Consider the following 24,839-nt stretch of genomic DNA (forward strand, 5'->3'; position numbering starts at 1 on the left):
GAATTAACCAGATCAGATGTGCAAGAGTAATGAAGGAGCAAGAAATTACACTACAATGCCAGATGAAGAGTGGGGACTGTGCTGCCCTGAGTTCAGACTGTCAGGTGTGCAAATTCCTCCTCCTTCGCTAGGATTAGCAGACTAAAGTCCAGTCACTTGGTAATACAACAACATATTTATTGTGAAGCATTAAAGGTGTAATTTATAAGAAATGGCCAGAATTCAAATGTAGTTTCAAAACTAAAGGGGCAGCAGAACAGCCAACTGCTTCTCACTATACTAATTGCTTAGGTCATCTTTGGCTGTAAGTTATCGACTAGCTGCCGTTAGCAAGTAGCTCAGTGTCCATTAGCTGACTGAAGACTGACTGGAGGATGTCACCATGGTCAACGGGGCTGGACACCAGACGGGACCAAATCCAGCCTCTGACAGATGCCATGTGGAGGTGACTGATCATAACTAGGACTCTGGGTATGAGAAGGCATGGCAGGCAGGGGACGAGTGAAGCAGCAGTAGACTGAGAGAAAGTAGGGGTAACGGGTGTAGAAAGTCATGTAGAGGTGGAACATTTCCACGTCTTACTCAGTGAATCAACAACTTTCTTTAACCAAACCAGAGGCGATTGTGAAAAGACAAATCAAGATTAAGATTAAGTTAAAGATTAAGATTGGCTTTATTTATCCCACAACGGGGAAATTCACTTGTTACAACAGCTCAAGATGCAACAGTACAGTAAAAAAGAATCAGGAAATATGCACAAAGTCAAATAGAAAATAAATAGAAAAACATAAGATATTTACAAAAAGCAAACAAGTGGGTGGAGAGAAATAAGATCCCATGAGGCTCCACCGGGCGGGGCGTGGCTTCAGCTCTCTATTACTTGATGAGGGTGGTGCAGGCGTGGGAGGAGAGACGCTGCCTGACAGCCCAATTTCCGGGAATAATATACAAACCATACACAGAAAACTGTGCGGCTGCCTCTGCCCACAGGTCTGACTGCTGATCCAAGTTACACATTTAATTTTTGAATCAGACCCACCTAACCTGACATGAACTGTGAACCACACCAGACTGTAATGTTGGCAACAAAAAGGGACTCGAATTAAAAATAAAAAACTAACCCACACATCTACAACTAAAGGAGAGTGGGCACGGCCAATTACTCTCCATTCAGCACCGAGATGATGTGAGATTTCAGTGCGGGCCGCTCCTCCACCGCATCCCCTCCGCCCAGCCCCTCCTGCCAGCTGCCACTTGCAGTAGTGGTGATGCTGCTCCCTGCTGTGTGGAGGAGGAGAGAGAGCGCGTCCGCTGCCCAATGACAGCGCAGGATGCTGAGAGAGGCTGCTGGGGTGAATGGAGGCGACAAGATGCCGTCTAGAGCGGCGAAGGAGAGGAATTAACATCGATCAAGGTACATTTGCTCCTTTTATTCCGCTCCCACTCAATGCGCGTTGCGTTATAGAGGCAAAGACAGTGGAAACGCGTGAGGTGTCTGCTGGCGGATATAAAAAAACCTCCGGCTGTGTCCGTTTTAAAAAAAAAACCCTTCTCGTGTCGTGCTCGTTGATTGCATGCACACAGCCAGTCAGTGCTCACTTGATACCGGTGCATTTGCATTTTAAACGCCGTGTTGATGCGATAGAGCAGCGTCCGTATTTCAAAATAAAGGTTTTCAGCCGGCGGGTTAGACTAATATTTCATTGGTGTAGTCAGGTGCTCGACGCGCACCACGCTGGAGCCATCGAAAATGTAGGCCCGGTCATCTGTCAGTGGCTCGGTCGTGCTTCCTATGCTGCATCAGATGTGATTCAGCCTACACACGCGTCAGGAGACATTAGAATAAACAGGGGTGTTTTATTTAAAACAAAACAAAAAAACATCTGCCTGTGCGTGATTAGGATGCAACATCTGTCGGGGACGCTTCACACATTCTCGAGCCATTTCTTATTCATAGGCAGGACTGAGGTTGGTGACTACAAAGGCCATCTGTAATAGCACATACATCTTCTCATCCATCCAACCAACCATTGAAGTCAATGGGAATCACGGGGGCGTCAGACTCTGTAGTAGAATACGTGATGTGGAGGCTGCATGTGTTGCACCGCACTGATGGTAGGCTACCTCTTTTCACAATTTCTCCATCATCATCCCCATTGTAAAGGCTGTCTATTTATAGAGAAATGCCTGCCCTAGACATGCGCCCTGACCTCAAATCTCACAGCCAAAGAACTGTGGCTTCAACCAGGAGTCTTATTCTACACAGCTCTGCCAGAGAGGGGACAAAATGCCTGCTTGCTGGGCTCTCAAAATGTCATGATAGCCTTGTAGGAAACAGTCCTCCCTGACTCCACAGATACACTCAGCAGCAGCAGCAGCAGCAGCATCGCCTGTGGTGAAATCTTTGTCTCAGAACATCTGTATCCTCCCCGCTGTTAACGCACCACTGCTCTGTGATTTGCCTCTGATCATTTCTTCATACTGGCATTTGCAGACAGGTTTTGAGGGCCCTGGTTAGCTGTAGTTGCCCTGTAATACCTGAGCAGTGTGTGCATGACGTCTGGCGAGAAATCAATGACAGGGACAGCGTGGCCATGAGGTGCAAAACGCTGCAACAGCCTTGAGCAGACATTCATAATTGATTGGAAAATAAGCATTAGTAATTTTGGTCATACTTCATGCATCGTCTGTGTGTTGCCATCCTTTGTAAAGTTACTGTAGAGTGGGGGTGGTGTCCAGGATTACAGTTGGCATTCTCAGCTGGCATCCCTTGTGGTTCTCCTGTGTTCTCACTGTTTCTGCAATAAAACCATACTCTCTTATTGGTCGTTTCCCTCTGCTCAGCCTCCTGAGATATGTGCTTCTGTGCTGTGTGGATGTGTGTGGGTGAAATCTGTTAACGCCAGGGCTGGGTTACATCCGTATCATCGTGATATGAGACTATATCGTCTTAGATTTAGGATATTGTTATATCGTCATATGGCAACATAAAGTGTTGTCTCCTCCTGGTTTTAAAAGCTGCATCGCAGTTAAATGATGTCATTTTCTGAACTTATCAGACTGTTCTCCTTGTGCTAATACTTGCCTTTACACACTTAGTCATTATATCCACAATCCTGATGATTATTTAGCAAAAATCTCTTTATGTTAATAATTTGTCAAAGTACTGAGATTTCAAAATATCAGATATAGCCTCAGATTATCACATTATTATTTAAGGCTATACGTCCAGCCCTCGTTAATATAGATTGCTTTTCTTTTTTCCCCCTTATTTATTTATTTATTTATTTTTTACCGTAGAACAACGTCTTAAAAGAAGAATTAAAGGATCCGAGAAATGCTTTTCATTGATGTAGACAATGATTGTCAAGGATTTGTAGACAGTTTATTCCATATTTCACTTATATGTCCACTGTACAAGTGCTGATAGGATTTGATATTGCAGTGCTTTTAGGCTATATTGAGATACACAATATATATATTGATATTTTAAAATATTTGGCAAAATCAAATATGCATCATTTTTGACCAAATACTTGATATTGATGTTACATATTGTAGGGGTGACTATTGTTATTCTTACAAACTATCAACATAGCGACTTTTCTGACACATAATCATCATTAATGTGTATATAATGACTGGGTAAAGGAAAGTATTAGAATGAGTAGAACAGTCTGATCAGTAAATGACATCAGTTTACCGTAAAGCAGCCTTTAAAAGAAGGAAAAGACAACACGACATCCAAAATCTAAGATGATGTATATTCTAATATCAAGATAACAATATGATATTGATTAGTTGCCTGGCCCGATCAACAGATAATGAAAATGTTCACTTAGTAGCAGCCCTACACCTTCTTTGATCATCCCTCATGGATTTTCCCATTCCAATGCTTCAAAGCTCCAGGCGATCAATCAGTACAGTCTGTGACTGTGGCACACCCATGTGATTAGAAAGTACATAAGTTGGTGGACAGAAAAGCAGAAACATTGTACTGTACAATACAAATGAAGCAAGCAGCAGTGAAGATGTCTGATTTGAGACTTATTTCTTTCAAGCAACATTTGCGTGACTCCTCACCCCAGTGCAGTTTCCCTCTGTTTGGCATATGTCATCATGATTTTCTAAAGGAAACATTTCTGGCATTTGAGCCTTTACTGAATAGCTGACAGTGAAGATTGGCAGGAAGCATTAGGAGCGAGGGGGAGGACACGTGCGACAAAGATCCCCAGCTGGAATCAAAGCGTGGAAGTCGCGGTCAAATGGCACACATCCCAGATCACTGGCCCACCAGCACAGGCACAGTTGGCATCATTTTTAAAACTTTTCCCCTCATCACATTACACAGTTTTCCTGCATTTCACAATTACAAAGGCAGCTACGTGAGTGAATCACAGCTCAAGTTGAATATCACTAAAAAAGCGTTAGTAAGGGGGCTGACAAACACGGAAACACAGAAGTTTCGAGGCAAAAACAAGCAAGAAAGTCAGTGCCTGAATCAGTGGTAGAGAAATGAGGACAACATTACCACACACAGAAAAACCTCATTAAAGAGGAACAGTCATGAAAAGTTGATCCTAACAAACATTGACCGAATGATGCTTCATAGGATATTTTACCACAGTATGGCCTCAAAAAATGTCCACTGAATCATCGTCACCAACAGTTTCACCACAGAGAACAGAAATCATGAGGCTCACCAGGCTGGATATACAGCAGCAGGTTAGTTATCACAAGATGTTTCGCCTGTACTGCCCATTGGCTTCTGAAACATCCACCAACTGGACTTCACAGACCTGACGTGGCAAGCTTGACCACTGTAGATAAGAGCTGCAGTGTTTGCTGTTGCACATGTCTGCATATTTAGATTTTAATTTGTGTCTCTCAAAGGGACTAAAGAAGAAAAGGAGATATTATTTCACACTGTTCATAGGCTCCGAATGCCTGAATCTGAACACATGCTCTGTCCAAGCCTTTCAGCGAATTTTGCTTGATGTGTTCTGCCGTTTTAAATGTGTCCCATCCCATCTCTAGACACGTTTAATTTAATACAGCTAACAGAGATGATAGCGTCCTGTCTGATCTCCTCTGCCGGGACGCAGCGATTGCCCCCTGGCCGAGCGTTTCCACACAGACGATGCTTCAGCGAATGCAGCGGAGTGTTCCTGTCATCCAAAATCTTAGGGGAGACCTGTTGACACGTGGTTGTCGGCGCCCTGAATTTTTATTTCATCTGTCCCTCAAAGAGAAAAATAAGAGAATATGCATGAAGACAAAGAGAAAGCTCACATGGAGCCTGCAGGCGGTCATGTCACCTACGTTTTTTTTTCTCACCTTTTGGAAACTTGTGCTACCCTAACAAGGTGCTTCATCTCTGTTAGCCCAGGCATAGTCACCATGGCAACTGGGTCTGAGCAGCAAGTGTCACCAGCGGAGAGAAAGTATTGTAGTTCACTTTGATGGAAGAGGCTAATTCTTTTTTTTGTTCACAGACGGTCCAATATTATTCATCACCAGACAGCCGGTGACATTAACAAACTCCGTCTCTGTCTTCAGCATTTGTTGTTTAACAGCTTTGTTTATTTTACCTACAAAGATATCCACCATCTGACACCGCCATCATGTGATCGTGTGTCGCCTCGAGCTTTAAATGTATTATAAACTGTGATATATCTGTGGTGTGAAATGGCAGAATCCATTATTACCACATTAAAAATTAAGGCTTCCACATCCTTTACTTCTAGTTAGCCAGCAAGATCTGCAGTATTTTAAAATCTTTTCATTTTTTGCCATTTTAATTACTTTTGCCAAGGAGGTTACAGTATGTGTTCATCCGTGTCCATTTGTTGGTCGGTTGGTTTGTCAGCAGCATTACACAAAAACTACTAAAGGGATTTCCATTAAAATGGGATGGGTCTTAGCTCAGAATAGACCTCATTAGTTGTGTTGGTGTAGATTCACATAAAGGGATACATCCATGAATGTTTCTTACTTTCATTAACATTGCGAGATAGGGCATTATTCAACATTTTTGTTAATTTCTTAGGTATTAATGCATGGAAAATCAGGTCAGTATTTAGGTGGCTAGTATCTATGAGTGAGTACAAAAGGAGTGTGTGCCTTGGCGGAGGTATGCACTCTAATTCTAGTTAAATTTGTGGCTAGAAAAGCTGTATAGAATATTGTGACTGGTGTGGCATCCCTTGTTTGTTTTAATTTATAAATCCCTTGTGTTCATGAGACAATACAGTGCAGCAGAGGATTATGATTATGTCTTTTATAATTGACTTCTATTGGATTGAGTTGAGGGTATTGTATTGGTAGTTGTGTTTGGTGCAACACGGTGGTGTATGTTGATTTATTCTCTAACAGCACAAACAGCTCTGTTTCTGTGTAATTCTGATTAGGTTATAATCTTTTACTTTATTTCAGTTTCTTACACTCATTACAGTAATAAACCCTGAATCTAAAATCACTGTGTTCTCTTCAGAAAATATGAGACTTAACCATGTGGGAGTCAGAGAGTCCACTCACTCATAAAGGAGACATATGCGCCTTTGAAGTTTCATTATTTGTATTTTGGGTTACTACTAGAAGAGGTTTACATGCTTTAATGATCAAAAAACATCAGTTTTCTCCTACGGTCCAGCGCTGCAGCACTGTATTCACCCTCGCTCTGTTTTAGCTCCTGTCTCTTTAAAGACCTCCTTCCGAATACCAAGTCTGATTGGTCAGCTCACACACGCCTGACCCAGCACAGCTAACAGCAACAGCAACAGAGCAACTGTGCTAAATTAATTCTTACCTGCCAATCTAGCAGCTAGACATAAATTATGCAAAAGTGTGCCATGGTGACGTAGGCTGATGTCACAAAGATACAGGATTAAAGGCGGGATTATTGACGAGGTGTTTCAGGAACAAAGTTTTCTGTGGGAGAGAGGAGCTTCTGTTGGTGCGGACCTTTTGAACTTTCAAGATCTTTTACATGCAAAATGTCCAATATGAAACACTGAAGTAAAGGAAAGAAATGAGAAAGCATAATAGGTCTTTGACTCTGATACTAACACTAATCTAAAAAACTTGATCAACTTGATGTGATATAAGATCCGTTCTGCAGTTTATAAAGGGACTAAAACTTGCATTTTATTGTGCAATTCTGTCTTGTAAACTGACAACTAAATAAACCTTGATCCATGACATTGTATCCCATGTCTTAATTAGTCTATTAATTAGCTGATACACTGAGTGGCTGTAAAGCTGCACTGTCTGTCTTGACTGTATTAGCAGCATTAATGGGATGGAGATAAATGTTAGCCAGTGGGAGTTCCAGGATGATGCTGGGAAAATCCCTGAATGCCATTTGAAATAGTAGCCACATAAAATGTGACAGATTGCTGCTGATGTTGACTAATCCAGTCTTAAAGCCAACATCAGCAGCGTCTCGCCGGCCAAATCTGTTCGTTTAAACTTGCTCAGTATCTGAGGGGTGTACCGTGTATTTTTACAAGTGAATGAATTTCTTTGATCTGACTTGTACAAACAGTTGTTGTTCATCTAACAGGTGCTTCTCTCTTGTTTCCTCAGATCCGACTTTGATGTGCTCCACCTATCAAGGCATGAAATAACTCACCCATGTGCGGTTCAGAGAGTCAGAGCAGCCTCATTTCAGTGCGCCCCTGTTAAAGGACCCTCTGGTGGCTATCCCGCCGATTCACAGGACATGTACGGCAGTGCCAGAGCTGTAGGCCATATAGAGAGCAGCCCCGCACGGTCCCCGCGCCTGCCAAGGTCCCCCAGACTGGGCCATCGGAGGGCCAACAGCGGGGGCGGGGGTGGTGCGGGGGGCAAGACGCTCTCCATGGAGAACATCCAGTCCCTCAACGCTGCCTATGCCACTTCGGGGCCCATGTACCTGAGCGACCACGAGGGCGTGGGCTCCACTGCCACTTACCCAAAAGGCACTATGACTCTCGGCCGCGCCACCAGTCGGGCCATGTACGGGGGCCGCGTCACAGCCATGGGCAGCAGTCCCAACATCGCTTCAGTGGGGCTGCCCCATCACGCTGACCTTCTGTCTTACAGTGACCTGGGTTCCATCTCCATGCTGCACCACCACCACCACCACCAGGGGGTGCCCTCTGCCCTGCTGAGGCAGGCAGTGCGGGGCAGTGGGGGGGAGCTGCTGGAGATGCAGGCCCAGCTCAGGGATATGCAGAGGGAGAATGAGCTGCTGCGCAGAGAGCTTGACCTGAAGGACAGTAAGTTGGGATCTTCCACCAACAGCATCAAGAGCTTCTGGAGTCCCGAGCTGAAGAAGGAGAGGATAATGAGGAAAGAGGAGGCGGCTCGCACATCCATCCTCAAAGAGCAGATGAGAGTCACTCATGAGGAGAACCAGGTGAGAACAGCCCTCTCAGCTGTCATAATCCACTCTTATTTCAGCTGCTGCCAGTCTGTTGTCTTTCTGTTTTCTTTTTGGATCTGTGTGTTTCTGCTTTCGCCATTCTCTTCTCTGCAATAGACCGCTGTCATCCTCAATCCAAGAATTCACAGAAATATTGCAGTCAGTCATGTTGTTTCGATACTTGTGGAAACCTTTCTGGAAAGAGTTCTTGTGTGCATAAATATTTAACACACACTCTCAGCGCATAGTACAGAATCAATGTCAGAGAGACCACTTGAGCCACAGGAAATACAAAACCCTTTAATCTAGTCGCCTATAATCTAGTTTTTGAAATCTGAGCCTTGCGCTTTGAAAAGAAACCATTTAATAATCCACATATTTGAAAACCTGCTCTCAATTAATGCTAAAATGAAAAGCACGTTGTCGCTGCCAGCAGGTGAACCGTAACTTCTGCACACAATCTGGCCACAGCATGAGTTTGTTTTAGTTTACTCTCAGAGGTTATCATCAGATTGACCCCAGTGTGTGCGATGTCAAAAGGTATTTTTTTGCATCCTTTCAATGTGGGTGTGTAGTCATGGCCCAGTTAAATCAGTTACTGACAAGAGCAGGCACGAGGCCCAGAGACGGATGTCAAAGATGCTTAAACACTCTCTGTCTTACTGTTTCTCTCTCCTCCCTTTTCCTCTGTGTTTCCTTTACGTATTCTGACTTTGATCATCTCTCACTGTCTGTTCAGCTGGCCTCCACTATCTTCAAGTAGATATAAACAGTCTGAATAAATGTAGAAAAATTTAGATTTAGTTAAATTCTTCTTCTAAATTCAACAAATTCTCCCCACGCTCATTTTTCTGACAGTCGAGTGAAAATTAGGCTGCAAGGAAATGGAAATAAAGGATGATTTTGGGGTTTAATCTCAGATGCAGGATTACATTATCTTCTAAGCTTGTCTTTGGGATATATATAACGGCAAATAATTTGCTTCCTTACGGTACAGACAGAATGTTTAGATATAAAGCTCTCTGTCGTTTGATATTTCAGCTGCAAGGATAAAAGTGCACGACACACAGGGGTAGATTGTGCAATAGGTCAGCGTATTGCTTGACCGACTAGATTGAGCTCTACAGCGTTTCTTTCTTTTTCCTTTTGGAGGTGGGCTGTGGCATGATGCAGCTAATTGCACGCCGCCCCAAGCAACGGAAAGGTTGAATTTTGCCAGCTGGTTGTGGTCTTTGTGCCAGTCTGTCAGCGTTTCTGTCCATCTGGTTGAGTGATGCCGTCAGACTCTGGGCAGCCAGTAGGCCACTCATTACTCAAAGCGGCAGACACTGTCACTCCGCCCTTCAAGGTCACCGCAGGATACCATTAGCGTGACCCTTAAATGTCTGTATTTGTGCCTGTCTGCTTGCATTTCTGTATATGTTAGAACAAATGGCTTACCTGAGTTGAGTGGAATTGCCTGCTCATCCCTGAAGCAAGTGCCATGCTGCTAAAGGGAAGGATGTCGAGCCTGAAAATTGGATGGGTTTTTACCTGCTGGTGATCCCTCGAGGGGAGCCGGAGGAACCTTGAGTCCTTTATATCTTTATGATTCATGGAAATGTGTAAGGGACAGTGTTTGGGAGGAGGATGTGCCTACGACAGGGCCCAAGCCATTCATCATTTCACTTATTCCTTATGCTCGGTGCGATTAAATACTCAGCGTGAATCCTTGAATATATTTTTAGCTCGGCTTCATGTGGGAGCTGAATGTGTCCAGGAGAATATGAGAGCTGTACAGTGTGGGCTTTCATGCCTTTGTGCTCGATACAAAGAGAATACTTTTTTTTTTATCCTCAGCCTTGTCCATCAGTGTTCGCTCTGACTGCACTGAATTATATTTATATCCTTCCTGGTAGGGTCATTAATGAAGTATGTCGGCTAATAAAAGGCAGATGTGCCGTGTTACTATAATTGGTCGTTTCTATCTTGATTTCTGGGCTGTGAGGCGTCCTTACGTAAGTGTATACTTACGGTGGGATGGTTTTAGAGGCTGACTGAGGAGCAAATTGCCTCATTAATAATGGAGTAATTTCAGGCCAATCATTACATCTGTCTTGTAGTGCCCTTTGCGATTGCATCAGGTGCCTCAGGCCTCTATTAGCTTGAGCAAATGGCATGCATTCTTTACTTTGTGAAAAATAAGATCTGCTTATATTTGCTTCTTTTTAGGGAAAGAGGAAATCCAATCAGGCATCAGAGTTTGTCTTTCATCTGTTTTGTAAAGCACACTCTCCACTGTGAGTGAAATACCAACCACAGCCTGCAGAGCTTTAATCAAGACAGACGATGGTCATGATGGCTGGAGGTAATGATTAGCCCAGGACTGATTTGTGAGGTGCATTTTTAATGTACTAAAGCTCGTGCTGTTACAATGCTGAACTATTTTGACTTGAATTCAGCAGATTTTTTTGCCGTGCTGAAGCTGGACGAGAGCTGCTGGAGGGAAGTGTGTGAGCTAGAGCGTACCATATCTGACTGAGTCATGACCACTGCTGCTCAGCCACCCAGTCAGCCCTCATCAATGCAATCCCCAAAATGGAGGCTGAGCCTCCCATATCGCACTGCTCTGTCTGTGCATGGATACCATGTCTGAGACATGACATATTTTTATAATCCTTTACTGTGAGCTGCACATTGTTACATGTCACTGAGCAGTGAAAGTGTGAACATGTGAACAGGTTTGTGTCTCAGCACAGTGTGTTACTTCTCTGTGTGTGTAGCATACAGTCTGCTGTGTGCAGTGTCTGTTTTTGTTCACTTTTCTTCCCTTTGTGTTTGTGCCAGCTGCTAATGTGTGTGCAGAGGGTTAGTCATAAGCAGCAGTCTGTATTTTGTGTGTGAGAGTCACAATAATTTGTTTGCACACGTGATTCAGCAGGTGTGCACACTACACAGCGTGCATTAATGCAGTATGTTGAGGTAACATCCAGCTCTGTGGCAAACACACATGCAGCTGTCATATACACATGATGAGCAGAGGTATCGATGTTTCTGGTGATGTCGTGACACGGTGAGCTCATGAGGACACAGGATGTATCATGTGAACAGCCCAGAGAGCCCGTTGATACTGTACTTCCCGTAGCAACCCAGCCCCTCGTCTGAGCGCGTAAGATGGCTGCTGCTTCATCCAGAGGACAGGAAGGTGATGAAATGAGGAGTCTCTCTTCCTCACTTCATCTCAACAAGATGAGATGAAATGCAGAGAAGCAGGGAACATTCACCGAGGGTAAAGCTGGTGAGATTAAGGTGGGAGTGGAGGATGGAGGAACAAAGCAAAGCGGATAAGATGTGTTACAGTTGGCTGGTGTCTTTTTCTCCAGAACAGCACAGTTTTAGATTAGAGCAGAGCCAACAGGGCAAAAATGTCCATCTTGACAAGCAAAGTGAGAATCCAGTAATAAAGAGATATCCCCTCTGAACCGGGAAAAAACGGAATTAGACAGCAGAACAAAACCCACACTTTTCTGGTCTGATTTTTAAAAAGTAGGAACAATATGCAGGATATACTTGATACTGATGACTAAGTGTAAATGTAAGTAGCAACTCATTCCTTGTTTTTTAACTATCTTGACTGTATACTTTCCCAGTGTTGGTATACCCACTGTGACACTCAAGAAAAAAACAATCATATTGATCCTTTTGCACATTATTTATAAATGACACGTATAAATGACTCTCGATTTTGTGAAGGCATTAATTTGGTGACATTTAGAGATGAAGCCCAGCCTTCGTATTTCCTTGAATAGTTTATTGATTGTGTGATTGCCTGTGCTGGTAGACTGGCTGTCTGGTTTTCATGCAGAATCACTGTTAAATAATGGCTTCACGTCACTATTTCACAGAAGCTTCATAAATGGGAAGCCAATGATTTAAGATGTAGCATTCAATCATATAACTGTCATACATAGTACATATGCCAGAGCCTAATGGTGTACTGGTGCATGTGCAGCCTGTATTGACATTGTACAGCTATTATAAACCGTAAACTTGTTCTTCTCTAACTCAACACCCCCAGAGCCCCCCAAGACCTGTGAGCAGACCTCGATGTGTAAAATCAGTTGAAAAGGGAAGAAAAATATTCTTTCACAAGATATTTACATGCAAAGTGCATCGCAGCCTTTTTTAATAATATTTCTATAACATTATGACTTTTGTAGGAGTCATCATCATCGTTATCGTCATTGTCATGAGTGTAATTTGTCGGACTGAGAGGGCCATCTTTAAATCTTTCCGGGACTTGATGCTGCAAATTCTGAGATTAAAAAACACTTTACACTTAATATTATCATTAACAGAAGCCTAAAGAGTGATCAGTCTTTGGCTTTATCAGACTAGATATTGATCAAGTTCTCCAGTTTGCTGATCTGTTCCATGAGGAGAACTTCAGAATTCAGTGTTACTCACCTCCTCTGCTCTCTACCTTTCTTTTAGCTGAGCACCGATGAATAAATGCCGCGTTTGCTGCCGTCGCCGGGGGTGTAATTGTATATTGTCAGCCATCACGGCATACGACACTGAGATTACGAATGTAGTAAGCAGTAGGCTGCTCTGACTCAGCGCTTCAGAGCTGTCCATCTGTCAGATTCAACACACCCACTCTCTCTTAAATCACACAGATATAGCAGCTCTATAGGCCCCTGTACCACCTGGTTAAAGAACTGAATGTCACCAGCTGCGAGTATCAATCTGTGTAGCAGCTCAGAGCAGCTGTAAGTCAATGTGTTCACAGTTTACATGTCTGCCTGAACAACACATTTTTAGTGAAGTCACGGATGTCGGTCAGCTGGTTTGTCCATCACTTCAGTCCAGACTGAAATTAATATTTTTAACTAAAGACCATCTCACAATGGGGTCACACCAGCTGGCACAACCATGAACCACGCCCATTTTTTTTTTTGCTGTATCTTGAACGTTTGTGACGCTATCTCGCAGATAAAAATCTGTCTACAGACGGACAGATGGACAGATGCACGAATGGACAGACAGACACAGACAGATATATAAACACCTAGCAAAATACTACAAATTAATTCTGTGTTAGTTCCCTCTACAGAAGGTGTCCCCAGGACAACATTTTACAATGATGACACACACGGACACAGAAACTAAAAACATTACCAGCCGGTGCTGTCACTGCTAGTAATAATGCACCAGGTCAGAGGGTTCTTGTACAATTTGCAGCATTAGTTGTGTCAGAATCTCTCATATCCAACCAAACTTGGTATTATACCTGAAACAACCCTAACTAAATCAATAATGAATCAAATCAAATCTGATGCAATGTAATTTGGACCTCGTGAATGAGAATCAAATTGATTTGGTAAATCATTGGCAACGGCTCTAGCCGCTAGCCTGCCTGTAGACTCTTAGTATCGTTAATTCACAGTTAAACTCATGTGACAATGCTAACATTGTTAAAAAAAAAATCTACCTCGAGTTTGCGTCTGTGTGTGTGTAATCAAGCTGCATGTAAGCAGATATAGCCTCTGGCATTTTGAGATGAGTTTTTTGGGGGTGAAATGACAGAATAGGACTCGTTGTCTGTTGTAGCTCTCGGAAGGATTTTGTGTTTCTGCACAAAAGGATTTCTGACAGGCAGTTACCCCTGGCTGCCCCAGGTGTCAGTTAAAGGCGGGAGCACTGTAGCTCAACATCTTTCTTGGACTCAGTGAAACCTCTGGAAGCTCAATTTTAGGATATGCAGCGAAACAGAAGCCTTCTCTTGAGGCAGGATGACCACAATGTCAATATCCGCTGAGTCATGACTGACTCACAGGAACTGGTCCGGTTCTGCTGGAGGATACTGGAGGAAAGGCCTTATAGTCATTTTCACCTACAGCGCAATCATGCAAATGGAGTCACTGGACTGTCTCGTGCAGTTTAGTTCCAAGACGGCAGCTTATTGATCAGGGCAGAGAGGGGGAGGACTGATGAGAGGGGGAGAGGGAGCGATGTCATGGGAGATTAGAGACAGAAGATATGAGGAGAGAGAAAAAGGTTTCAGTTTAACAGTTTGGACACTGCTCTGGGCCACAATAAAATGGATTTAGTACAAGAAGGGCAGCAGCAGGTCAATGTGTGCAGGGACTTAATGTTTTATGGGTAAGATGAGGTAGTTTAAGTGTTTTCTATGCACATTGTGATTCTACATGTGAGGAAGATAACTCTGAAGGTTGCAATAGCGGCCTACAGATCGTTTCTTTAGTATAAAATAGATTTTACAAGTGAAATATCAGCATGTGGTTGCATGCGCATGTAATTGAGAATTTGAGATTCATGTTCATATCTGTTGCCGGACCGAATAGCACTGACTCACACGAGGCAGTGTGACCAAAACTGAAGATGGCAGCAGTCAGCAGAAAAGTCACAAACATCACAAACACTGCTCTCTGGTGGTCGGAAGAGCTTCACACGCTTACACATCCTGTCTGTCCTGTGCTGACAAAATGAACCAAGAAGGAGTGTTAGAGAGACAGAAAATACAATTAGTTTGTTACTTTAGTATTTGTTCTTTGAATATGTTTCAAGATTGATACACTGCTTCTTTTAATTGTGCTGTGTTAATTGATTCAATAAATCAGAGCTGCAAATGGTGACTATTTTAATTATAGATTAAACTGCTAATTATTTTCTCAAATAATTGTTTGATCTGTTAATGTCAGAAAATAGTGAAAAATGTCCATCACAATTTTCCAAAGAGTGAGGAGACATCTTTACATTTCTTGTTTTGTAAAAACACACACATCGAAACCATAAAGGGGGCAGGTGCTGAGTAAAATGAGCAAAACAAAACAAAACTATTTTGGTGCTTTAAATACGTGGAGATTGGAGCCCTGGTGTGTGAGAGCCATCTTTTTGTTAGTCGTTTTGTAAAAACAGCAAAAAGATGTTCAATTTAATATCACATACACAAAAAAACACCTCAAATATATGTTTGAGAAGCTGGAGCCAGAGAATGATGTTTTTTTCAGCATTGTTTAGTAATTTTGTTTGAAAGAAATACTCAAATTGTTAATCAATAAATTAAATTTTTACCTAATACCTTATCTTATCATTATCTGATCAGTACTACACTACTACTAATGTCATTAAAGGGTCACTCCACCAATTTCAAATTTGTTGTTTGTGTTTACAGGTCTTGGGGAGTACTACTGCATATGTTAAAAAATAGTATAAAGCCTTTTATACCTGGTGCCTACATCACCCACAATGCAACTTAACAACTGAGTGACATCACTGGAGGCAATTCATCAGATTACATGCAGCTTCCTCTGGAACCACAAAAGACTTTATTCTACTATTTTTCACATAAGCAGTCACCCTTTAATGCTACTACTGTACTAGCACTGTGGATATTTAAACAAGCGTAATGTGGAGGTTGTTTATGACTATGAATATTAATGCTACTACTAATAACAATGTTTTGGATCTCGAATACCAGATCAGTATGTGTGATCATAGTTGATTTTATTGGAACCATTTTTACAGCCATTTAAAAACGCATCTTCATCTCTTTCCAGAAAGGTAACCTCAGTGATAAGTCACATTTTGTCTGTAGGTGTATTGTGAATATGATCAGACAGCTGGACAGACTGAAGGCTGGCTCTCATTTGAAATCTCTGGCTGCTTCGTGTTGATCATCCGTCTCTGTTGCATCATGCTCTGACGCTCTGTTTTTACCATACATTTGTTCTGTTTCTGTTCATTCTGCCCATGCTCTGCAGCTGCTGGATGCCAGGAGAACCAAGGTTTGTCCCTATGTTTGCAACACGTGTTGTGTGCACAACATAGAGTCACCTGCAGTGTGCCGTGTATTTTCAGACACCTGGCAATCCCTTTGCACTGTTACAACCTCCTCTCCTATGAAAGTGGATTATTTCCAGCAGTTCAGCCTGCCTCCTTCTCCTGTCAACCCTCATATGTTCCCCTGTAAACACTGTAAAACTACAAAGAGTGATTTGTTTGTTTAATCGTGTCGATCTGAACGTGTGTAGTGCTCCATCCCTCTGTAAAAACCACAAACCCTACAACCCCAGACCTCCTGTAAGTGGGTTTTATTTAACTGTAAGAATCTGTTTCTTTTCCTCTGAGTCTTGTTTGGGCCTTTTTCTGGACATGGATCGACTTCTCTCTGGAGATACATGCTGGAAGAACGTTTCATAAAGTCAGTCTGTGACAGAAACTCAGCCCTAACATTGTTGAACCAATAAGATATATTAGGCTTAATGGTGTGTGTTTTTATTGTATTTTATTCTGGACACACACAAAAAATTTCTCAGACAAGCAGCACGCCTTCATCAGGCCGCCTTCCATATCCACCACTTGCAACTGCCCATCTAATTAATCATAAGCGTGCCGTGTTTTATTACATGATGCTTGATCATCTTGCAGAGCCCTTTCATCTTAACTAGATGCCTCCTCTGAGGTTTGAAACACAGTATTTGTATCCAGGCCTGAGTGTCAGAGAGCAAAGACCTCTGCTGCACTGCCGGGAATCATCAGGGTGGTCTTCTGCTTTGATTAGCAAGTTAACAACCTCATTAATTCTGCCCACATGACTAAAAACAGAGCAACATTTCGCAGCACACTAATCAAGTAATAAGTGTGACAGCTTTGATTTATTTCAATATAATTAAAAGAATCTCTGGCTGTGATTCCAAAGGATTTAAATTTGATTCTTCCTCCAGAATAAAGAAAAAAAAATCCTCAAAAAATCCATATTATCTTTTAACAATACCAGTTTCAGTCTATTTGCCTTTAAGAATAGGTAAGTGATTTGTTCCCTGTGTTTGACCTGCATTTTTCCACAGAACTGTGTGCAACAGCACCTCAGAAGTGTGTTTATATGTGTAGTGTCTTCTTCCTAAACTTTATTACAATAATTATGTGTTTGTATGCATGTCTCTGAACTCCGTCAGCATCTCCAGATGACCATCCAGGCTCTGCAGGATGAGCTGCGCACACAGCGAGACCTGAACCACCTGCTGCAGCAGGAGAGCGGTAACCGCTCCGCCTCCGACCACTTCACCACCATCGAGCTGACGGAGGAGAACTTCCGTCGGCTGCAGGCCGAACATGACAGGCAGGCCAAGGAGCTCTTCCTGCTGAGAAAGACCCTGGAGGAGATGGAGCTGAGGATCGAGACCCAGAAACAGACACTGGGCGCCAGAGACGAGTCCATTAAGAAGCTGCTGGAGATGCTGCAGAGTAAAGGGCTGCCCCCGGGGCCGGGCAGGGTGACCGAGGAGGAGGAGCAGGAGAGAGCCAGGCGCATCGCTGAGGCAGAGGCGCAGCTCGGACACCTGGAGGTCATTCTGGATCAAAAGGAGAAGGAGAACATCCATCTGCGAGAGGTACTCTATGGACAGATATGAATGTATTAAAGTTACTGTATAACACTTAAAATGAGCTGTTTTGTTACTTTGCCACCACTAGAGGGCAGTGCAGAGTGTCATATAATCAATATGCTCTATGCTGCTGCTCATACTGTAGCATATTGATTATGAAATGTAAAGTGAAAACTGCAGATCAGCTGCATGGAATATTTTAAATGTTTAAAGACAAACGTGCAGATGTGCATTTATGGTGGGATCAGTGATCCTCCTTTCAGGAGAGGTGATAACACAATGTTGTGCGTTTTCTTCAAGGAACTGCACAGAAGAAATCAGCTGCATCAAGATCCAAGCAAAACCAAGGCCCTGCAGACCATCATAGAGATGAAAGTAAGAGCCTGACTCACAATATACAGCCTGATTATAGTCACATGCCGCAGATACTATTAGAACTTTATTCTTCATAATTATTCTTTTAAATTATGCTTCATGGAGTAATTCATATGAAGTCATTGTAATGTCTCTGCGTTGGCTGGAGGCAATAATTATTTGTCCATCCGTCCGTGTCTCACTCTCACGACTGCGGATATCTCCGGAACGCCTTGAGGGAATTTCAAATCTGGCACAAACATCCACCTCCACAAAAGGATGAACATGACTGAATTTCGAAGGTAACTGGGACCTCACGTCCGTCCCATTCTCGTAAACATGACACGTCGGGAACACCTTGAGATGATGTCACTACACTTGGCACAAACAGTGTTCTTAAGGATGTCATTGTTCTTCGCTGCTGCTGTACTGTCTGATGGCAGTGGGCCCTAATGAGTGCCTGAAGCTCCTATTGTACACCTGAGCGAGATGATCTGGTGAGCTGCCACACCTCGTCGTATTGAAGACGATTGAAGGGTTATCCTAGATGGGTTTGATTTTGCCCCTCGTCCTCCTCTCTGCAACTGCTTCCATACCGTCCAGTTCCATCCTGACCACTACGAGGAGGAGAGTGGTGGCCACTACAGATTGATAGAAGATCTGCACACACTGAAGGATTTAAATCTCCTCATGAAGAACAGTCTGCTCTGTTCCTTCCTGAAGAGGGCTGCAGTGTTGTCCAATCCAGTTTGTTTTATTTGGACCCCGAGGTCTTCCTCCCGCTGGATCACAACAGAGAGTCTGCTGTTCATCTGGAAGTCCAACACGAGCTCATTGGTTTTTGTTGATATTGAGCACCAGGTGATTGTCGTTGCACAGTGTGACGAAGCTCTCTGTCAGTCCTCTGTACTCCTCCTATTATAGTCTCTGGAAATTATTCACTGGGATCATGTCAATATACAAAATACACATGGACCGCCTGTATAAAATAAGGGATGTTAAAAGTACAGATGTTGTATTCATGTGTTTGAGTCACTAACATTTTAAGGCCTTTTATCATGTTAACCGCCGCGTGTCTCAACAGAGGCCCACGCCGGCGTGTGTTCTGCTGAATCTATTGTTGTCATTGCGATCATCAGCAGCTGAGTCAATAGTCAACACACTGACACATCTCTCCATCTCTCCTCCTCGCACACAGACATGCAGACACACTGTTTATCTGCTCACAAGGCGGTTGTGTAAACATCAACAAGAATCAATATTACTGTTCAACATTACAGCTGTCGTGGTTCGCTGAGGAGGCGCAGCAGCTCCAGTCGTGCCAAGCTGCATCACACTTGTTTTAATGACAAGAGATGGTGTATTAACTGTTGACGAGACACTCTTCAATATTACAGACCGTCTGAAAACATCACAGAATGTAGGTCCATCATTTCAGCTTAGTTTTGTGCAGAGGGGCTTTGCTTGTCTCTTTCTAGAAATCATGACCTGTTTACTCATAATAATCCACAGACATTCTTGTGAGCACGTAGGAACTATTTTCTTTCTGTATCTCCACCCAGAAGGAAGCACGCATCTACTCATGGACCACAGGCAAGCTAACTAAGCTAGCTAAGATAGCTAACCTTGCAGCTAACCCGAGGTTGAAGGCATTCATGTTTACGTCCTGTGCTTTCACGCACAAGCACGAGCCTCTTCTTCAAGAGTAGATGCATGCTTCCTCTTGTGGGGTGATCTGGTTGGCAGGTGTAGAAATGTATTTATTTCAGTACATATATTTCCAGAATATTACTTTTGATTCTTAAAAACATTTAATATCAGATACTTAAAAAGTTTTACTCAACTACTACTTGTATCAGCGACTTTCACTTTGACACAAAGTTATATTTTAACACAATATCATGATTTTTACTGGGTCATAGTATGACTTTTGTGTACTTTTTACCATACAGGTTCCTACATGAAACTTTTCTTAAAGAGCTCTGTGGATTATCTTGAGTAACTGGGTCATGATTTCTGGAAAGAGACGTTGCTGTTGAGATTTAAAATATATTTTTTTTAGCACTTTGAGCTGCACAAGCCGAGTGCCATCTAGTTCCATTATACATATACATACATTTTTTCCCCCCCATAAGTTTTCTTTTAGATTTAAAAACAGCTTGAAGACACCAACTATTCCAAACTGATTTCTAGCAAAATGTGTATCAAATGATGCGCAAGATATTTAGAATTTTCCTATTTGATGTAAGCAGATCGTCTTAACGTGGACTCTTAGATTTGAATCATACACTTAAAATATAATAGTGAAATGTATTCAGGAACATGGAGGAAATGTATGTGATGTTTTATGCAACTTTATAGCTTCAGGGGAAATTTAAGGGACATTTACAGTAAATAATGAGACAAACATTCACTTTACATTAGAAAATATTAAGAAGATAGACTGTGATTGCAGTTTTTAAGACCCCACCCACCACCATCAAGCGTGTTTTTAGCTTCCAGCTCAGCTCATTACAAGATACATACATCGTTTTGCATATTCTTAACATGCAAACATGTTTAAATTCCGTTCCTAAGGTGAACACGTTGATTCAGATCGACACTTGTTGTACGGCTGATGTGTACAACAAGTGTGGATCCACCGCTGTAGACACCACCAGCCTCACTGCAGAGGCCTGACATCACTTCCTCAAAATAAATCATGACATCATCGCTGAGCTGACACAGCCCCTCGCACTCGGCTGCATCGGCACTGTGCAGGCCCCAGCTTCTCCTCCGGCGCGGTCACGTGACATCTGTGCTCTGGGATCCTGCTGATTTGCATACAGAGCGAGGGAAGACCCGCCTCCTCCTCCTCCTCCTCCTCCCCCTTCCCCTCTTCCTCCTGTGCCGTGCCGGAAGACCCAGCATCTCTCCTCTCTCCCACTGCTGTGTTGATGCTGATGGAAGCACGAATAATCCTTCCTCCCTCCCTCTCTCCCTTACATCTCTCCCGCCCTCTCCTCCTCACTCACCAGAGACAGTGCACAGCATATAGCCTGCCTGCTGCTACCATGGAAACAGGTGTGGTTGTTTATGACAGTGAGAGGCCAGTATGCAGGGAGATAGATAGAAAGAGAGACACACAGAGGCGGGGGAAGAGAGATAAAGAGCAAGATTTACTGACCAGGTCGATGTACCAGTGATTACATGTGGATGGAATAAAAATCTCCCTCCTTTGAAGGTACGGTGTCTTGTCTCTAACGCAGCGATGTTACTTTATTGATGTTCGTCTCGTAACATGGAGACTGAGGTGAGATGCAGCGGCAGGGCGAAGTGCATGTGCATGTGCAGTGCTCATGCATTGACGCCAACACCTCTGAGCCCTCTCGGAAAGCCTACCACTCCTCATTACGATACATTACCCATGTTCCTCTGCAGTGGGCTACGAGTGACCCTGCCAATGGCCAGAAGTTCATAAGTTCAGAGCCACTAGGAAGAGAGAGGGAGAGACACAAAAAGAGAGAAAGGCAGGAAGGAACAAGGTTGCTCTGTGCACTGCTGGAGGGGGAGATGGACCATGGCTAATCTTAAAGACGTTGTATTATTTATTTAAAAAGCTGTGAAGCTAAAGCTGCACTCACAGGCGCAGTCCAGAGACTGGATTCTGCATTGATCTGCAAGCAACTACGGCAAAAAGCTACGGCTTGTTACTTTTCGTCCTCTCCGTCTGCACGTTTTTCTCCTGTCCTGGCTGAATCTCTCCGTGCTGGATGTGTGCTCAATATTTCCCAATGGTGATTAATCCTCTGAGCTGCTGCAAAGAGCTGGGTAGAGGGCTTCTGATTTCACCGACAGATACTGCAGTCGCTCTCACCCGCACCAGAGAGCTTCCTCCAGTCTCTCTTTATCTCGCTGTCTCTCTGTCTTTTCGCCTCCCTTTATCTCTTCTGTTGTCAGTCTCTCTGTCTGTCCCGGACTCTTGTCGCTAGTTCAGCTTTATTTGCAGCATTGCAACTTGTGGACATGCCAGGCAGGGTTTTGAGGTGTGTCTCCTCTGCATGTTTGTGTGTAGGACACCAAAATTGCCTCTCTGGAGCGCAACATTCGAGATCTGGAGGATGAGATCCAGATGCTGAAGGCGAACGGCTTACTGAACACAGAGGACAGAGAGGAGGAGATCAAACAGATGGAGGTCTACAAGAACCACTCCAAGTTTATGAAGACTAAGGTAGATGCCGTCTGCGCTGATGCATGCGTGTAGAAAAACAGTGACAATTTGGCTGAAAAACAAAGACGATTGTGTCGTTCGGGGTACAGGCAGGCATGCGCACAGCGAATACTAAATGAAGTGTCACCTAAATTAGCTGCTTTAGTGTTTAGTGTCATCAGCAAAGTGTCCTGTTGGCAGCTATCTGCTGCTTTTTGAGCTCAGTGTCAAAGATTCGTAAAACGGCTAAATCAGCAAGCGCATGATGATGATAAAATCCTGAACTTTTCTTTCTTTACTATGTGTTAAAGCTAATTACTTTACTATTTTTTCTGCTACAGACAATTGTAATGCACATTGTTTAGAGCAAAGCGTACCAGTTTTATTTGTCTTTAGTTTTGAGACCAGTCAGTGTTTACATTCACACTCCATGACGACAGGTTGTATTTGCAGCTGGTGTGTGTCAGTAGTCGCAGCTACACTGTAAAGACACTTGCAAACCTACAGCGCCTGAAATCTGTAATGGTGTCAAAGCGTGTGTGTGTGTGTGTGTGTGTGTGTGTGTGTGTGTGTGTGTGTGTGTGTGTGTGTGCGTGTGTGTGTGTGTCTTCGGCTCTCTCGGGCTCATATGTCTCTCCGGAGCTTTGACTCTGTGTTTACATACGGCTCCTCGTATTAGTCGCCCAGGCGCAGACCAGCCACAGTTTTGTTATTCTATTTTTAGACCTCTTTTCATCAATCATGAATAGAGATGATGTATAATATATGATGAATGCAGGGGAGTCAGTCCCAAATGCATTTTTAATGAGAGAAAAGCGCGTTGATGAAAATAGTGCAAAAGCTGCACTGACTAGCTCAGTGTTACGGAAAAAGAGGTTCCTCACTCTTTTTCACTATTGATGCTAAAACATTGTCTGTTTCACACATCGGCAGATTGACCAGCTGAAGCAGGAGCTGTCGAAGAAGGAGTCGGAGCTGCTGGCCCTGCAGACAAAGCTAGAGACCCTCAACAACCAGAATTCAGACTGCAAACAGCATATCGAGGTGCTCAAAGAGTCTCTCACTGCCAAGGAGCAACGTGCTGCCATCCTGCAAACAGAGGTACTAAAAAAATCCTCCATTTGTTTGTACGCATACAGTTAAACAACCTAACAGTACACTGCCTCTGAGCAAACTGAGCAAATAATAGGCTTTCCCTGGGTCCGAGGCTTATTACTGCACATCAGATCAGCACTTTATTTACTTTGGGACTTGAAGCTAACTGCGCCGTGACTCAGGGCGCCACCAAAAGAAACGGTAATGCGCAGTGTACTGTCACAGCACATCCAGTGTAGATAAAAAACATCAAAAAGCTCCAGGAATAAATAAATAACTGTGGAAGCTTTACAGTCACCGTGATGACTGAAGATCTCCACCACACTGATAAATACGCGCTCAGCACCTGTGTTTTTCTACAGCTGCACAGAAATTAAGTTAAGATGAATAAATACTTGAAAGCCAAAGTCTTATAACTCCTATAAAGCTTTTTATTCAGTTACGCGTCACATTAAACAAATTAGTGTTATTAGTATATATATAATATTATATTATATATAATATTAGTATGTGGTCTTCATTCTGTGTCTTGCTTCAGGTGGATGCTCTGCGTCTGCGTCTGGAAGAGAAAGAGTCCTTCCTGAACAAGAAAACCAAGCAGCTGCAGGACCTGACGGAGGAGAAGGGCACTCTCGCCGGAGAGATCAGGGACATAAAGGACATGCTGGAGGTCAAAGAGCGGAAGATCAACGTCCTGCAGAAGAAGGTGAGAGTCAGAGTTGAGAGAAGACGCTCTCTGTTGAAAGGTTGAGCTGCAATGATTTGTCCATTGATTGATAAGTCAATCGAAAGAAGATTAATTGATAAATTATTTTGATAATTGACTAATCGTTTCCTTTGTGATGAGCATTTTTCACAATTTATAACGGAAACAATCGTTAGCTGCAGCCTTACTGAAAGGACTTGAAGGGATGGAAAGTTTGAATGTGGCAATATGAACTGAGGAAAATGTTTTTGACGTTATTTATTGGTTACATCAAACTATTTAGGCAAAGATCTTTGTAGGTTAACTACCACTTCTTCATTCTTGTGTCCTGGACTAAACCAGTCCTTCTGTAAAAATACAAAGCAGAGTGGTTACTCACTCCATTAAGAGTGAGAGAGTCTCTGTTGCTCTCAGGGTGAAAGTGTCCATAGAAAGAAAGACAAGCAAGAAGATATTTCTGCCTCACTGGCTCTAGTGTGTGTGTGTGTGTGTGTGGTTGTGTGTCTGTGTGCTATAAATACTCAGTGTTACTCTCCCTCTCACCCTGACCTGCTCACCCATTCCCTTTGCTTTTTTCCCTCCTCTCTTGTTCTATAACACCGTCTCTCCCTCATCTGTCCACTTTTATCTCTCGTTGTCATCTCTTGTGATTTCTAGATATTTGTTTTCCTCTGATGTGGTTATTTTGTTTCTCTTAAT

At 43.1% G+C, this 24,839-nt stretch overlaps 1 protein-coding gene across 1 annotated transcript in view; it reads left to right on the top strand.

The window, feature by feature from the left end:
* Positions 1-1,214: 1,214 nt before the first annotated feature.
* erc2 (ELKS/RAB6-interacting/CAST family member 2) overlaps positions 1,215-24,839 on the top strand; it is a 42,204-nt gene continuing 18,579 nt past the window's right edge. Inside the window, exons 1-8 of the mRNA XM_084348842.1 lie at positions 1,215-1,414; positions 7,588-8,401; positions 16,174-16,197; positions 17,368-17,802; positions 18,097-18,171; positions 22,205-22,360; positions 23,273-23,440; positions 23,973-24,140. Of these exons, the coding sequence (XP_084204968.1) occupies positions 7,724-8,401; positions 16,174-16,197; positions 17,368-17,802; positions 18,097-18,171; positions 22,205-22,360; positions 23,273-23,440; positions 23,973-24,140 (1,704 nt within the window). The 5' untranslated portion in view covers positions 1,215-1,414; positions 7,588-7,723. The remainder of the gene's footprint in view (positions 1,415-7,587; positions 8,402-16,173; positions 16,198-17,367; positions 17,803-18,096; positions 18,172-22,204; positions 22,361-23,272; positions 23,441-23,972; positions 24,141-24,839) is intronic.

The sequence above is a fragment of the Pagrus pagrus genome (genome assembly GCF_965226575.1).
Source record: "Pagrus pagrus genome assembly, chromosome: 3".
Lineage (NCBI taxonomy): Eukaryota > Metazoa > Chordata > Actinopteri > Spariformes > Sparidae > Pagrus > Pagrus pagrus.